This window comes from Chlorocebus sabaeus, chromosome 5 (assembly GCF_047675955.1).
Source record: "Chlorocebus sabaeus isolate Y175 chromosome 5, mChlSab1.0.hap1, whole genome shotgun sequence".
In the NCBI taxonomy this organism is placed as follows: domain Eukaryota; kingdom Metazoa; phylum Chordata; class Mammalia; order Primates; family Cercopithecidae; genus Chlorocebus; species Chlorocebus sabaeus.
In genome coordinates, this window is record NC_132908.1 from 3732910 (window position 1) to 3748403 (window position 15494).

Sequence of the window (15494 nt, forward strand, 5' to 3'; positions counted from 1 at the left end):
AGAGCAGCAAGTCACTATGGGAGAGATTCCATTAGGAAGGGGCTATGGTATCATTTTAAACTTGATCATAAAATGTTTCTATTGATAAAGGGGAAGTTGAGATGGAAATCAGACTCCGAATGTTAACCTATTTTCAGCAGGACAATTGCACAGGCTGCACTTCCAGCAGAGATGCAGTTTAGGGTCTGCCCTTCCCCCTTGCACTGGTGTTTCACTACACTGAACAGTATTAGGAATAAGCAGGCCAGGCTTATTCCTAATAGAAAAGGCTTAGGAACCTTTTTTCGAGACATTTTTGTGTCAAAAGGATTTTTTAAAATACAGGATTCTGATGGGAGTTATTACTTATCTTGAATATGGTTTTTTAAAAAACATAGAAGAATTAAAACAACCACAAAATTCCAACATTTTCAGGCCTGTGAACAAATAACAAAAAGGCTTCTGTCTTCTTTGAAGTATAGGACATAATTACTGCATCCAAACGAGAGTGAAATAATAAAAAACGCCAAACTCCAGTGTTGACGGTTAATACTTGAACCTAAAGACAAAGAACAGGCACAAAGCTCTATCTTGGCCACAGAGAATCCAGCTGCTGGCTCATAAAATGGAGGCAACGTCACAGTTTGAGCAAGATTCCTGACCTGTGCCTCCACGCATGGTGTGCTCACACTGCAGCTGCACATGGACACTCACACGCTGCGGTCCAGATAAGCTGACTTCTCAAACAACCCCGAAACTACGCAAGGTGTATTTGTGTGGGAAGCCACAACAAAAAATACTATTTTCACTCTCCATCTATTTTAAGACAGGAGATCTATTCTTTAGCCATCTTCATATTCCAAAAGAATGGCAAGTATTTCTTAAGCAGATCCACCACTCACAAAATCCTGAAATGGCCATCTTATAATAGGAGGGTGATTCTTGAACTCAATTAAAACACCAGATCTCATTTTGTATCATGCTGCTAGTGTCAAATTTAAAAATAAAGATCATGGACCCTTTTCCTCTGCCTCAAAGGAAGTAGCACTCGTGCAAGTCTTTCCATGAGACTGACCTGGCCAAATTACCCAGGCAAATATTTGCAGGCAGAATAGTAAAATCCACATTTTCTACTCTATGAACATCTTAAAAAAGGCATGCCAACCTTTATCAGAGTTACTCTCAACTTCAGACGCTTGCTTCTAGGGTTGCGTTTTAGAACAGGCATGGCTGAAGAAAGAACGTACCTAATTAAGTAGTACGGCAAGACTTGACTCAGAGGTTACAGTTTTTACACTATAAAAGTATGCTTTATAACTAAGAGGCCATGGGCCTATCCGTGTGACTAACAAGACACTGAAATCGAGCTACTTTTCTTTTTTTCAAATAGAGATGGGGGTCTCACTATGTTGCCAAGGCTGATAACGTAACTCCTGGGCTCAAGCGATCCTCCCACCTCAGCCTCCCAAAGTGCTGGGATTACAGGTGTGAGCCACCACACCCGGCCTGAAATTGGGCCACTTTTTATTGGAACTTCAGGAAAGAAATAATGTACACAGACTATAACCAGATGAACGTGCCTTGCCCTAAGACACAATGCAGGATGCTGCTTGACACTTACCTATTCTGATAGCTGTAGTACGCAGCATCGCGAGGAATGGTACACAGCTGCTTCCCATAGCAGCACAAAGTCTGTGGGGAAAACTCATACTGCAAAAATAAAGGAGAAATACTTTTATATAAAAATACATTCCATTTACTGTCCTATAATGTTCTAGTCTACTATAGAGACTAGTAAATTATCTCTGTTAGTATATTAGATAGTTTTCTAACAATTTTAGTAGCTTTAAAGACATTTTGAGATAGCAAGTGATACAACTGGCTCTAAGAAACATTTATTACAGACAGGTACCACGGACAGAGGGGCAGCCAGAAATACTTCCTCATGGCCTCCCTCAGTAAGTGCCTATACACCCAGCTCTGATCACCCATCACATCACTTCAGGCATCAACTGTGTCACCAGAGAGCAGACTGCACATATGCACTCCCAGTACACAGGTGTGGTCTCATATTAGTGTAACACCCCTCTGGCTGGATTAACTAGGAAAATTCACTTTCTGGAAAAACTTAAAACTGTACCTTGCGTCCACAGCAATATCCAAGGGACTGCATGACTGGGTCAATTTCCTGCTCAAAGACCTCTGCAAGCTTACTGCAAAACTTATAGACTCGGGATGTCTTGCGATTATAGAGCCAGGCATTGTTGAACATGAGCCAGACATCGTCCACGTACTGCCAGGGCTCTTGGTATTGCCCTGTGTCCAGCTTCCGCTTGATGGTGGAGAGGTCCATGGGATTCTTTACGATGTCAAAATAATCCTTTAAAAAAAAACAATGGTCTCAGGGAATTCCCCAACATCCAAATGCCAGTCATATCTGGCAGCTTTGTTTTAAAATAATAGAAACAGAAAGTACCAAAATAACTTCCATTCCCAACAGTAAGAAATGGGAAATGAAAAGAAAATAACCTCTGATGCAACTGATTTTACTCACTAAAAGTATAATTAGTATTTTCAGGTATGAGCGCATTATAATACTTCAAAGGCAAAGATAAAGAATAATTGTTAAAAGATACTTCTAACAGAAAATTTTTAAAATAGATCTTTAATCCACTGAATTAAAATAGTGAACCAGTTTATCAAACAGTGTGTATTTCTAGATATTCACTCTTGATTCTGGCAAGCAAAATGAAATTCCAAGACAAATATAAACACAAAGCTAGTAATTACTGCTACATAGAATCTGCTGGGTCCCCATGGCCTTTGCAAGGCTATCCAGGAATATAAAAGAGAGAAGCCTAAATATTTTTTTACAGTTGATGTTCACAAATTCTTTCAGACAAAAGTGACACAAGGATCCAAATATAAAGTGAAGTCTCAGGGGCATGTGCTTCCCTTGCTTCAGTGCACCCTCCAAGGACCGGGGCTTCATGAACAAGTGAAACCAAACAAAATAAACACTTTCATTGATAACTGTTAACAGACAACAGTTTTTTATATTAGGAGAACAACCTTCAAGGCAGGGGGATTACTTAATCTAATTTCAAGAGATAAAACAACGGACACTCAAAAGTCACACCAGCAAAGTTATAATCTAGGGATAAAACAGTGGGCACTCAAGTCACACCAGCAAACTTATAATCTAATTTTACGAATTAACTTACTGGAATTCCAAGGAGCTGGGGATCTACAGGCTGCCGGAAAGGTAATGACTCTGGGTCCTGTCGATACAGTGCTTCTAGGGTCGGCATCAGGGCCTGGCGTAACTCCTCTGGTTTAAAGACTGCAGAGAAAACATCAAGAAAAGACACTCTGTAAAAGGTGCTCAGATCCCTCCTACCTCACATTTAAAACGGAATCCTGGCTGCTGTGACGTCCCAACCATGATGCTCCTAAGGCACTCGAGGGGCTCTCGTCCATCACCATAAGGACTAAAGCTTCTGAAAACACACCAGTGTCAGAACTGCGTTCACGTTGAGAGGCAAAATACAACGAGAAGTTTGCATCTTCTATGAAAGGTTTCCAACATTTAAAAACTTGCTGAAAAAGAAAGTAAAGCTAACTCCCAAATCTGTCTCATTCATCAAACTGGGTGGCAAATAAAGGCATTTCAGGCTGGGCGTGGTGGCTCACATCTGTAATCCCAGCACTTTGAGAGACTGAGGCGGGCAGATCACCTGAGGTCAGGAGTTCAAGACCAGCCTGACCAAGGTAGTGAAACCTTGTCTCTACTAAAAACACAAAATTAGCCGTGTGTGTGGGAGGGGCCTACAAGCCCAGCTACTCAAGAGGCTGAGACAGGAGAATCGCTTGAACCCAGGAGATGGGGGCTGCAGTGAGCCGAGATGGCGCCACTGCCTGGGCAATGAGAGCAAAACTCTGTCTCAAAAAAAAAAAAAAAAAAAAAAAAAAAAAGTCATTTCATTGGAAGGGACCTTAAAAGATCCTCTGAGGAAAGTTTTTTTATTCTTGGCTAAATTAAATTCAGGCCACTAGAGACAAATGGTTTTGAATCTCATAAACGTAAACAGTAATAGAGATACAAAATAAAGCATTTTAATAAAAAGTTCCATATTGCTACTCCCACATTTACTAATGCCAATTTCTCCAACCCCTCAGCCACCTCACTGCCTACTACATTTTCTGTTGTCACTAATACAAACATAAATACTGGCTGCCAAATATATTCAAGATGGTACATTCATACAAACCCTCAATGAGTATGGGAACAGGTGCCGGGGAAGCTGCTCGGTGTGGGAGGCCGGCCAGTCAGCAGTCAGCGTGTCATGACCCCACCTGGCTCATGTTCAGTCACACAGAGAAGAAACTGGAGGCAAAGATGTCTCAGGCGTTCTGATGCCTTAGCTTATAAGTGACACGTATTTTTTTCTTTGTGTTCTTGTAATTTCCAATTTATTATTTTTGAGACAAAGTCTCACTCTGCTGCCCAGGTTGGGGGACACTGGCATCATCTCAGCTCACTGCAGCTTCACCCTCCCAGGTTCAAGTCATCCTCCTGCCTCAGTCTCAGGAGTAACTGGGACTACAGGTGTGTGCTACCATGCCTGACTCATTTTTAAATTTTTTTGTGGAGATGAGGTCTCACTATGTTGTCCAGGCTGGTCTTGAACTCCTGAGCTCAAGCGTTCCCCCCTGCCTCAGCCTTCCAAAGTGCTGAGGTTACGGGCATTGAGCTATCATGCCCAGGATTTTTTGAGACAGAGTCTTGCTCTCTCACCCAGGCTGGAGTGCAGTGGTACGATCTTGGCTCACAGCAACCTCTGCCTCCTGGGTTCAAGCGATTCTCCTGCATCAGCCTCCCGAGTAGCTGGAATTACAGGTGCCCACCACCACACCCAGCTGATTTTTGTATTTTTAGTAGAGATGGGGTTTCACCATGTTGGCCAGGCTGGTCTCATACTCCTGACCTCAAATGATCCACCTGCCCTGGCCTTCTAAAGTGCTGGGATTACAGGCACGAGCCACTGTGCCTAGCCATCATGGCCAGCTCATTTTATATTTTCAGAGACAGAGTCCTGCTCCGTCGCCCAGGCTGGAGTGCAATGTGGCGCCATCATAGCCACTGCATCCACTAACTCCTGGGCTCAAGTGATCTTGTGGTATTACTATGTTGCCCAGGCTGGTGGTATTGAACTCTCGGCCTCAAGTGATTCCAGCCTCTCAAAGCAATTAAGATTATAGGTGTGAGCCACTGGGGCCTGGTCTGTTTTTTGTATCTTGAAAAGATTTTTTTTTTTTGAAATGGAATTTTGCTCTTGTTGCCTAGGCTGGAGTGCAATGGCACGAACTCAGTTCAGTGCAGCCTCCGCCTCCCGGGTTCAAGCGATTCTCCTGCCTCGGCCTTCCGAGTAGTTGGCATTACAGGTGTGTGCCACCACACCCAGCTAATTTTGTATTTTTAGTAGAGACTGGGTTTCTCCATGTTGGTCAGGCTGGTCTTGAACTCCCGACCTCAGGTGATCTGCTCTCCTCAGCCTCCCAAAGTGCTGGGATTACAGGTGTGAGCCACTGTCCCCGGCTGAAAAGATTTCTTACAACAGATAAGTGGGAAACTGTAATTTAAAAATCAGATTAAAATATGGTAAACATTTAAAGTTCCAGTTGGGAAGGGGCAAGTATGAGGTACATGGGTCTGCCATCAATTTTGTGTGGGGTGGAGATGGTCTAACTTGACAAATTCTGGAAAGCGCCATCTGATTCCTAACTGGTGAAAGCAAAAGTTAAAATTTGAAGGAAAAACCCATTTGTTTAACAGGCTCACTTTAGAGATGAAAACAGGCACACCAAGAACATGCCTCAGGGCTCATTCCCATCAGAGCCCAGGATCCAGACTCTTGACCAACCTCCACAGACACCACCTCCTCTCTAGGGCACCTGGCTGCTTCAGACCTCTGATAGCGGCTTGAAGTCTGGGCAACCAGGTAAAAACCCCGAGATGCAGCACTCCTCAAGCACACAGTCCCCAGCACTTGAAAGTGCAAAGGCCTGGTCTAGGGTGCAGATGTGCCCTTCAGAAGCATCAGAAACACACATCCTTGCTTCACACTAACTCCTTTCTTCTGTTTTATGCAGAGATGAAGTAGCATTTGGTAGTCTTTGAATAACCCATTATAAGAAAACAATTATGTAACGAATAGCCTTTTGATTTCTCTAAACGAGGGGTTGGCAAATTATGACCAACAGGCCAAATGTGGCCAGCCGCTTGCTTTTCTGTATGGCCCAAGAGCTAACAATGGATTTCACATTCTTTAACGTTTGGCAGAAAAAAAAGAAAAGAATACTATTTCATGACATGTGAAAATCACACAAAATTCAAGTGTTAGTCTCCAAAAATACAGCTTTATTGGTGCATAGCTATGCTCATTCGTTCATATAGGATCTGTAGCTGCCTCCGCACCACAGTGGCAGCACTGAGGAGTGGTAACAGAGGCCTCAGGATGCACAAAGCCCACAGCATGGAACACCAGGCCTCTGCACGGAGAAGGCCTGCAGACCCTGTTTCTAGACCCTGTCACCGCCCCAGTGGTAATTGGGAGTGACAGGGCCTGAAACAAGTGTCACTTTGGTTGACCATTTATTCATTCATTAAATAACTATTCAAATTCCCTGCTGAGGAGAGCATTTTCTCTCTCTCTTTTTTTTTTGAGACGGAGTTTCGCCCTTGCCCAGGCTGGAGCGCAGTGGTGCGATCTCGTACAGGCGTGAGCCACTGCACCCGGCCGAGGAGAGCATTTTCACACTCCTGTCTTTACCAGCACCTTTCTGTAAGAAAACCCCATATGTGCAGAAGCGAAGTCAGGAGTGTGTGTGAACTGCACCCCTCCTCTGGCCCGAGGACCTGCTCCAAGCGGCAGGGTTGCTGCAGTGCACCAGCAGCTCCCAAAAATGCGTCTCTCAAACCCTTGGAGGTTGCTGTCTCATATCTCAGTCCCCAGCCCCTGTGACTACTGAAATTTCACCAAATGAATAATATTACAAAAAATAAAAACTCAGTTCCTCAGTCACCCCGGTCACTTTTTTTTTTTTTTTTTTAAAGACAGAGTCTTGCTCTGTCGCCCAGGCTGGAGTGCAGTGCCACGATCTCGGCTCACTGCAAGCTCCGCCTCCGGGGTTCATGCCGTTCTCCTGCCTCAGCCTCCCAAGTAGCTGGGACTACAGACGCCCACCACCACGCCTGGCTAATTTTTTTGTATTTTTACTAGAGACGGGGTTTCACCGTGTTAGCCAGGATGGTCTCGATCTCCTGACCTCGTGATCCGCCCGTCTCGGCCTCCCAAAGTGCAGGGATTACAGGCTTGAGCCACCGCGCCCAGCACAATTTCTGTATTTTTAGTACAGATGGGGTTTCACTATGTTGGCCAAGCTGGTCTCGAACAGACGGGGTTTCACCGTGTTAACCAGGATGGTCTCAATCTCCTGACCTCGTGATCCGCCTACCTCAGCCTCCCAAAGTGCTGGGATTATGGGCGTGAGCCCCCGCGCCCAGCCGCCCTGGTCACATTTTAGGTGCTCAAATTATCTATGTACTGTAAGATGAAAATTATTTGATCAAAACTGAAACCACTTTTTTTTTTTGAGACGAGGTCTTCTGGAATACAGCAGTATAATCACAGCTCCCTGCATGCAACCTTGACCTTCTAGGCTCAAGCAACTCTCCTAACATTGCCTCATGAGTAGCAAGGACTATAAGCGTGCCACAACCAGCTATATTTTTATTTTTTCTATAGACACAGGGTCTCACCATGTTGCCCAGGCTGGTCCTGAACTGTGGCCCTCAAGTAATCCTCCAAAAGTGCTGGAATTGCAGGTGTGACCCCCCAATGCCCAGCTTGAAAGAATTTTGTTTTGTTTTGAGATGAAGTTCATCTCTTGTTGCCCAGTCTGGAGTGCAATGGCACGGTCTCAGCTCACTGCAACCTCCGCCTCCTGGGTTCAAGTGATTCTTCTGCCTCAGCCTCCCAAGTAGCTGGGATTACAGGCATGCGCCACCACGCCCAACTAATTTCTGTATTCTTAGTAGAGACAGGGTTTCACCATGCTGGCCAGGCTGGTCTGGAACGCCTGAGCTCAGGTGGTCCGCCCGCCTCGGCCTCCCAAAGTGCTGGGGTTACAGGTGTGAGCCCCGCGCCCGGCCTGAAACAACTTCTACAACACTAGATCATCATTTGCCTTTTGCGCTACGCCAGACATCTGCACAGATGGGAAAAAGCAATCTTTTTTTTTTTTTAGATGGAGTCAAAGTGCTGAGATTACAGATGTGAGCTACCACGCCTGCCCGAAAAAATATTCTTGACGAGGTGGTAAGAAGTATTCCTTGTATTAAAGCTCAGCCTTTGGTACATCTTTTTTTTTTTTTTTTTGAGACGGAGTCTCACTCTGTCGCCCAGGCTGGACTGCAGTGGCGCGATCTCGGCTCACCGCAAGCTCTGCCTCCCGGGTTCACGCCATTCTCCTGCTTCAGTCTCCCAAGTAGCTGGGACTACAAGCGCCCGCCACCATGCCTGGCTAATTTTTTGTATTTTGTTTAGTAGAGACGGGGTTTCACCGTGTTAGCCAGGATGGTCTTGATCTCCTGACCTTGTGATCCGCCTGCCTCGGCCTCCCAAAATGCTGGGATTACAGGCGTGAGCCACCGCGCCCGGCCTCCTGGTACATGTCTTTTAGTCTGTGTGATGAAATATTCAGTGTATCTCACCACACAGAATAAAAGACGTGTGCTGCATATGCACAGTGGCCACATTAGGGGGCAGTACTTGTGCAAGTGTCAGAATTTACAGCTGAAGTAGCTGCTTGCCCTCATGGACCCCTTAAAACTTTCAAGAATGACTGAAAGATAAGCTATAGTTACTAACTCTAGTTATATGTCAGACATTTTCTCAGAAATGAACAAAGAGGGCCAGTTACTTCAAGGACAACTGACAATATTTGTTGCCAATGATAAAATCTGGACTTTCATTAAAAGATCAAATGTTTTGGAAAACTTGTACACGGGCTTGACATCGTCTCAAAATTTATTATTACAATTACTTTTTGAGACAGGGCCTCACTCTGTCACCCAGGCTGGAGTACAGTGGCATGATCATGGCTCACTGCATCTTTGACCTCCCAGGCTCAGGTGATTCTCCCACCTCAACATCTTGAGTAGCTGCAGCTACAGGCATGCACTACCCATACCCAGCTAATTTTTTTTTTTTAATAGAGATTAGGTTTCGCCATGTTGCCTAGGCTGGTCTTGAACTCCTGAGCTCCAGGCTAGGGTGCAGTGGTGCAATCATAGACCCTCAATTCCTGGGCTCAAGCAAACTTTCCCCCTCAGCCTCCCAAAATGCTGAGATTACAGGCATGAGCCACCACGCACGCCCTGCGTTTCAAAGTTGGTAAGACTTGTTTGAAGAGACTGATGGTGGTATTAACAAATGTGATTTTTTTTTGACACTGTATAGTGAAATATGTTAACATATGGAAAATCTGCAGAACTTAGTGTCAATTGAAAAAAAAATAATGCAAGCACAAACCATCCATTCCAAGTACAAGATGGATCAATGGATTCTAATCTCACAGAGTATGAAAAATCCAGTACTACAGATTCTGGTTCAATGTCGTAACTAACCTTTAAGAAACTTTCACTGGTTTAATTTTGGTATAGTATCAAAGACTATCCACAATCAGCTGAAAAGGCTATGAAAATACTTCTCCTTTTACCAAATACAGGATTTTCTTCACACACTTCAACCAAAATAACCAATCACAACACAGTAAATGCAGAGGCAGATGCCCTTAATAACATCATTATTCTTACTTTTGTTTTGGAAAATTTATTTTTCATATAGATGTTTTCTATGGGTGCCATGTAACAGACTATTTTAAACGAACTAAATATTTAAAAATTTTTCTTGGCCGGGCGCGGTGGCTCAAGCCTGTAATCCCAGCACTTTGGGAGGCCGAGACGGGCGGATCACGAGGTCAGGAGATCGAGACCATCCTGGCTAACTCGGTGAAACCCCGTCTCTACCAAAAAATACAAAAAAACTAGCCGGGCGAGGTGGCGGGCGCCTGTAGTCCCAGCTACTCGGGAGGCTGAGGCAGGAGAATGGCGTAAACCCGGGAGGCGGAGCTTGCAGTGAGCTGAGATCCGGCCACTGCACTCCAGCCTGGGCGACAAAGCAAGACTCCGTCTCAAAAAAAAAAAAAAAAAAAAAAAAAAAAAAAAATTTTTTTTCTTTTTTTTTGAGACAATAATCTTACTTTGTCTCCTAGGCTAGAGTGTAGTGATGTGATCTGGGCTCACTGTAGCCTCAAACTTACAGGCTCAGGCGATCCTGCTGCTTCCGCTGTAGCGTGTACCACCACACTTAGCTAATTTTATTTTAGTTTTGTAGAGATGGAGTCTTGCTATGTTGCTCAGGCTGGTTTTGAACTCCCGGCATCAAGCAAATCTCTCATCGAGGCCTCCCAAAGTGCTACGATTACAGGTGTGAGCCCTGTACTCAAATTTCTCAATTTTAATTTCCAACAGAGTAAGCAATGATAGATAATCCACACAAACAACAACTCTCTGGGGACCTCAATTTCTAAGAGCATAAAAAGCCCTAAGATTCACTGTACTCCACACTCTCGAGGGTCCCCTTCCAGCTGCAGAGTAACATGGTCTCAGTCTCTTAACATTTCTCTGCAATCTTTCCCAAAAGTGTCGTCTGCAGCCTTGGACTTTCTGAGTCCCAACTCCCATTTCTAAGGTTCACTTGACAATTTTCTGATACCCTGTTATCTCTTTACTTTGGATACATCTCAAATGGACTCCATCCAACTTCCACTGTGAGGTGGGCTTATCCCACACATCTCAGACCCCAAAGCTGCCTAACCTACCCCTCCCCATGTCTCCCTACATGGGGTCCCTAGGCGCCACCCTGCCCCTCACTCTGCATGCTCAGCTTCCTCACTGCACCAGCAGAAAACTGCCTCCAGCTCACCCCTGTGCTGTCATAATGATCATTTTCCTTAAATTATGGCTTTTTTGGTTATTTTCCCACTCACATACATCACTGGTTCTTTATACTTTTATGAGTAAAGCCAAGCTCCTTAGCCTGCTCAAGGACCCAGACACATTTCAACCCTGGCCCCTGCCAGCATCATCTCAGAAGACAGCTCTGCAGCCAGGGTGGCCTCAGAGTCATAGCTCATCTCTCACTCCTACCATGAGCCCCACAGGCACAGGGCTGGGGTCCTGCTCAGCCTCAGTGTTTCTGCAAGGGAAAGTCTGTGGAATGGCAGGCAAGAAAGGTAAAAGGGCAGATAGAATTATGTTTCTACTTTAGCTTCTAACCCTCCACGTGGAATCACAACACCGTGGAAAAGCAGCATGGTTTAATAAGGTAATGAATAAACAGCCTACTTTTTTTGCGTGGCTGCGAAGGAGATGTTGACTGAGAGGCTGTGCCATTAGTGCTACTCTCTTCTTCCTCTTTAACTTCTACTTTCACTTCAGGTTTCTTTTCATCCACTTCCATTGATTCTGATTTCTGCTCTGCTGTGTCTGTTTCTTCTTTAACTTGGGAAGCTCCTTGCAAATCCTCCTCCATCATCTTGAGAAAAACATTACAGATAACACACAAATATTAAACACCTTTATGTTACCTCAGCCTCACTGGAAGGCTCTTACAAGCCTAAGATGGGTTTGTTAGAACCTTCCTCTAGTCACAGTTGCATTTATGATTCCTCTTCTCTTTCAGAAGAAGAAATAAAGTACTTGGTGTTCATTAAGTCACTTCAATACAGAGTCAGTGCAATTATGGTCCTAAATTTAAAAGTGATTTTTTTTTTGAGATGGAGTCTGACACCCAGGCTGGAGTGCAGTGGCATGATCTTGGCTCACTGCAACCTCCGCCTCCTGGGTTCAAGCAATTCTCCTGCCTCAGCCTCCTGAGTAGCTGGGATTACAGGTGCGTGCCACCATGCTTGGCTAATTTTTTGTATTTTTGGTAAAGATGGGGTTTCATCATGTTGGCCAGGCTGGTCTCAAACTCCTGACCTCAAGTGATCCACCCGCCTCGGCCTCCCAAAGTGCTGGGATTACAGGCATGAGCCACAATGCCCAGCCTAATTTAAAAGTTTTTAAATGTAAAAGTGCTTTAAAAATTGCACATACTCAGATTTTTCACGTACGGATATTTCTTAATTTGGAATAAGAATCTCCTTGAAAGCTGGGGCAGGGACCAAAAGTCCTTTTCAGAGGCAGGAGGTGTGGTATGAGACAGGAAGGAGCACTGGGGACTGTGGCTAACTGGAGAACCCGCCACAGCTGGTGTTTACAACCAGACTGTTGTCACACAGGGATGCAGGCACAATGCTGAAAGTATCTCAGTTTTCAAGAAAAGCCAGAAATCTAGAGTTTTATTTGCAATTTCCTGATTTTTAAGGTATTGTGTGGGCCAAACACATTTACAGGCTGGATCCAGCCCACGGTCTGCCAGTTTTCAGCTTCTGCCATAGGTTAATTAGTAAATGAATCCACCACCCCTTCTGTAGTCTACCTCTGCAGAACTAGAAATGAATGGAGAACATCAAATAAAAGGCTGTTGGATGATTCAAATATTTCAAATATAGGCCAGTATTCTTCATTTCTGGCAAAATAAACCCACCCCTCATATTTAAAAATGAAAAAACCAAGCTGTTTTAAATCAGTTTCCTACATACTGAACTCTGAACCCACATTCAACCAGAATATTTTAACTAAAGTCAGGGATACCCATGGCAGGCTCCAAGCCTCGTCCAAGGACACCTGGAGGAAGTGGTGACACACAGCCATCAACACATTCCTAGGGAGCAGCACCCACCTCAGACCTGGGCTCCCCTTTGGATTCACCAGGATCGGGCTCAGTGTCCTCCGTCTGGGTCTCCGCCTTCATTTCCAGCACAGGTACATCAGGTCCTGGCTGCTGGGAACTGGTTTCTGCACTGGCCACCGAGGAGGGGGTAGGGACCCTGTTATCAATGCTGGCTGCTGCCTGGGAAAGCTGTGAAAAAACCAAAAGCACTGACTTCAGTAAGCAAGGCAACATAAATGATCTTCAACTATGCTGCTCATGCAACCTACAATTTCCCGTTAAGACTTCTCAATACTGATCCAGCAGGTGCCCTTCTGAGAAACCGAAGAACAGAGGTTAAAGTAGGACTGAGTTCTAGAGGGAGGTAACAGCAGCCAGAGGCACAACTCAGGTCTTGCCACAAAGGCAGAGGAAACAGCAGAGCTTTTCAAACTTTGATATAAAATTATTTTCTCAAAGTTTTCTAGCTAAAACATGAAACTTCATATTTTGAAATTAATTCCCTTCAATACGGTGGTTAACGTGTATGGTAAAAGGCTGAATTATGAATGTCTAAGCACATCTGAAGGGAGGGAAATCAAGCGCCTACCCAAAGACAAGAGTGTTATCCAGCCTGTGTGAACGGTAGGAACACGGGTGCTGGGGGAGTAAATGAACATCACAAGAAGGAACCACTAAAAGAATTCCTAGCTTGCAAATTCTTACTCAATGGAGTTGTTTTTTTTTTTTGGAGACGGAGTCTCGCTCTGTCACCTAGGCTGGAGTGCAATGGCGTGATCTCAGCTCAATACAATTTCTGCCTCCTAGGCTCAGGCGATTCTCCCGCCTCAGCCTCCCGAGTAGCTGGGAATACAGGCACCCGCCATCATGTCTGGCTAATTTTTGTGGAGACAAGGTTTCACAATTTTGGCCAGGCTGGTCTCGAACTCCTGACCTCCGGTGATCCACCCACCTCAGCCTCCCAAAGTGGTGGGACTGCAGGCGTGAACCACCGTGCCCAGCCTCAATGGAGTTTTAAGTAAACAAACAAAAGATGACAATGCCTCGCTCTGTAGCGCAGGCTGGAGTACAGTGGTGCGATCTTGGCTCACTGTAACCTGCACCTGCTAGGCTCAAGTGACCTTCCCACCTAAGCCTTCTGAGTGGCTGGGACTACAGGCGCACACCACCATACTTGTCTAGTTAAAAATTTTTTTTTTTGTAGAGACGAGGTCTCACTATGTTGCCCAGGTTGGTCTTGAACTCATGAGCTCAAGTGATTCTCCCACCTTGTCCTCCCAAGGTGCTGAAATTACAGGTGTGAACCACTGCACTTGGCCTGACAGACAATTTTTATGGGAAAATAATTTTCTAAGAGTCTTGACCCAAAAACAGCAGACAGAGAGAGGCTTACCGGTGTCCCAGGAGGCTGGGCGTGCACAGGCGTCGGCTGTTGCTGCGACGACTGAGGGGTAGCCACAGATGGGGGCTGAACTGGGGTTTGAGGTTGTGGGGTCACCTGGGCCTGGGCTGCTGCTTGGACTGTAGGGGTGCTCTGCGTTTGGGTAGCACTGGGCACTGAGCCAGGAGTCGGGGTGGGAGTCTGCCCAGAAGATGACACAGGAGTTGATGGCTGAGTGGGAGCTGCTGGCTGGGGAGGAGTCATCCCAGGTGGTGTCGTGTGCTGGAGAGATGGCATGCCAGCAGCCGTGGAAGCAGGAGGCGGTGTTGGGTGCAATGGTGACTGTGTCACTGGAGGGCAAGGCAGCTGGCTGGCCTGAGGCCCTAGCATGTTGAGAGGGTTAGGAAGAGCAGCACCAGGCACCTGTCCCTACAAGAAATGGACAGAGTATGTTAAACTTATTTCCCACGTTTGAAAATGTGACAAAACATTTGAAAAATTAAATGTATGACATTCTTTTTCTTGTTTTTTTTTGAGACAGAGTTTCACTCTTGTCGCCCAGGCTGGAGTACAATGGTGCTATCTCGGCTCACTGCAGCCTCCGTCTCCCGGGTTCAAGCAATTCTCCTTTCTCAGCTTTTTGAGTAGCAGGGATTACAGGTACCCACCACCACGCCCAGCTAATTTTTGTATGTGTATTTTTATTTTTAAATTTTTATTTATTTATTTATTTATTTATTTTTTGAGACTCCGTTCTGTCATCCAGGCTGGAGTGCAGTGGTGCAATCTCGGCTCACTGCAAGCTCCGCCTCCCGGGTTCACGCCATTCTCCTGCCTCAGCCTCCCAAGTAGCTGGGACTACAGGCACCCACCACCACGCCCGGCTAATTTTTTGTATTTTTACTAGAGACGGGGTATCACCATGTTAGCCAGGATGATCTCGATCTCCTGACCTTGTGATCTGCCCGCCTCGGCCTCCCAAAGTGCTGGGATTACAGGTGTGAGCCACAGCGCCCAGCACAATTTCTGTATTTTTAGTACAGATGGGGTTTCACTATGTTGGCCAGGCTGGTCTTGAAGTCCTGACCTCAAGTGTTCCTCCCACCTTGGCCTCCCAAAGTGCTGGGATTACAGGGGTGAGCCACCGCACCCAGCCAAATGTATAGGAATTTAATCACATTTTCTTGGGAGTATTCTGTTTGTGAAAATTCATTGAGCTATACACTTGT

The 15494-nt window shown here is 45.4% G+C and overlaps 1 protein-coding gene across 1 annotated transcript in view; it reads right to left on the reverse strand.

Moving 5' to 3' along the window:
- CREBBP (CREB binding protein) overlaps positions 1-15494 on the reverse strand; it is a 156745-nt gene that overhangs the window by 33342 nt on the left and 107909 nt on the right. Inside the window, exons 14-19 of the mRNA XM_037989910.2 lie at positions 14278-14694; positions 12894-13073; positions 11453-11642; positions 3204-3322; positions 2120-2359; positions 1601-1689 (exon numbers count right to left, since the gene is read on the reverse strand). Coding sequence (XP_037845838.1) covers positions 1601-1689; positions 2120-2359; positions 3204-3322; positions 11453-11642; positions 12894-13073; positions 14278-14694 — 1235 coding nt within the window. The remainder of the gene's footprint in view (positions 1-1600; positions 1690-2119; positions 2360-3203; positions 3323-11452; positions 11643-12893; positions 13074-14277; positions 14695-15494) is intronic.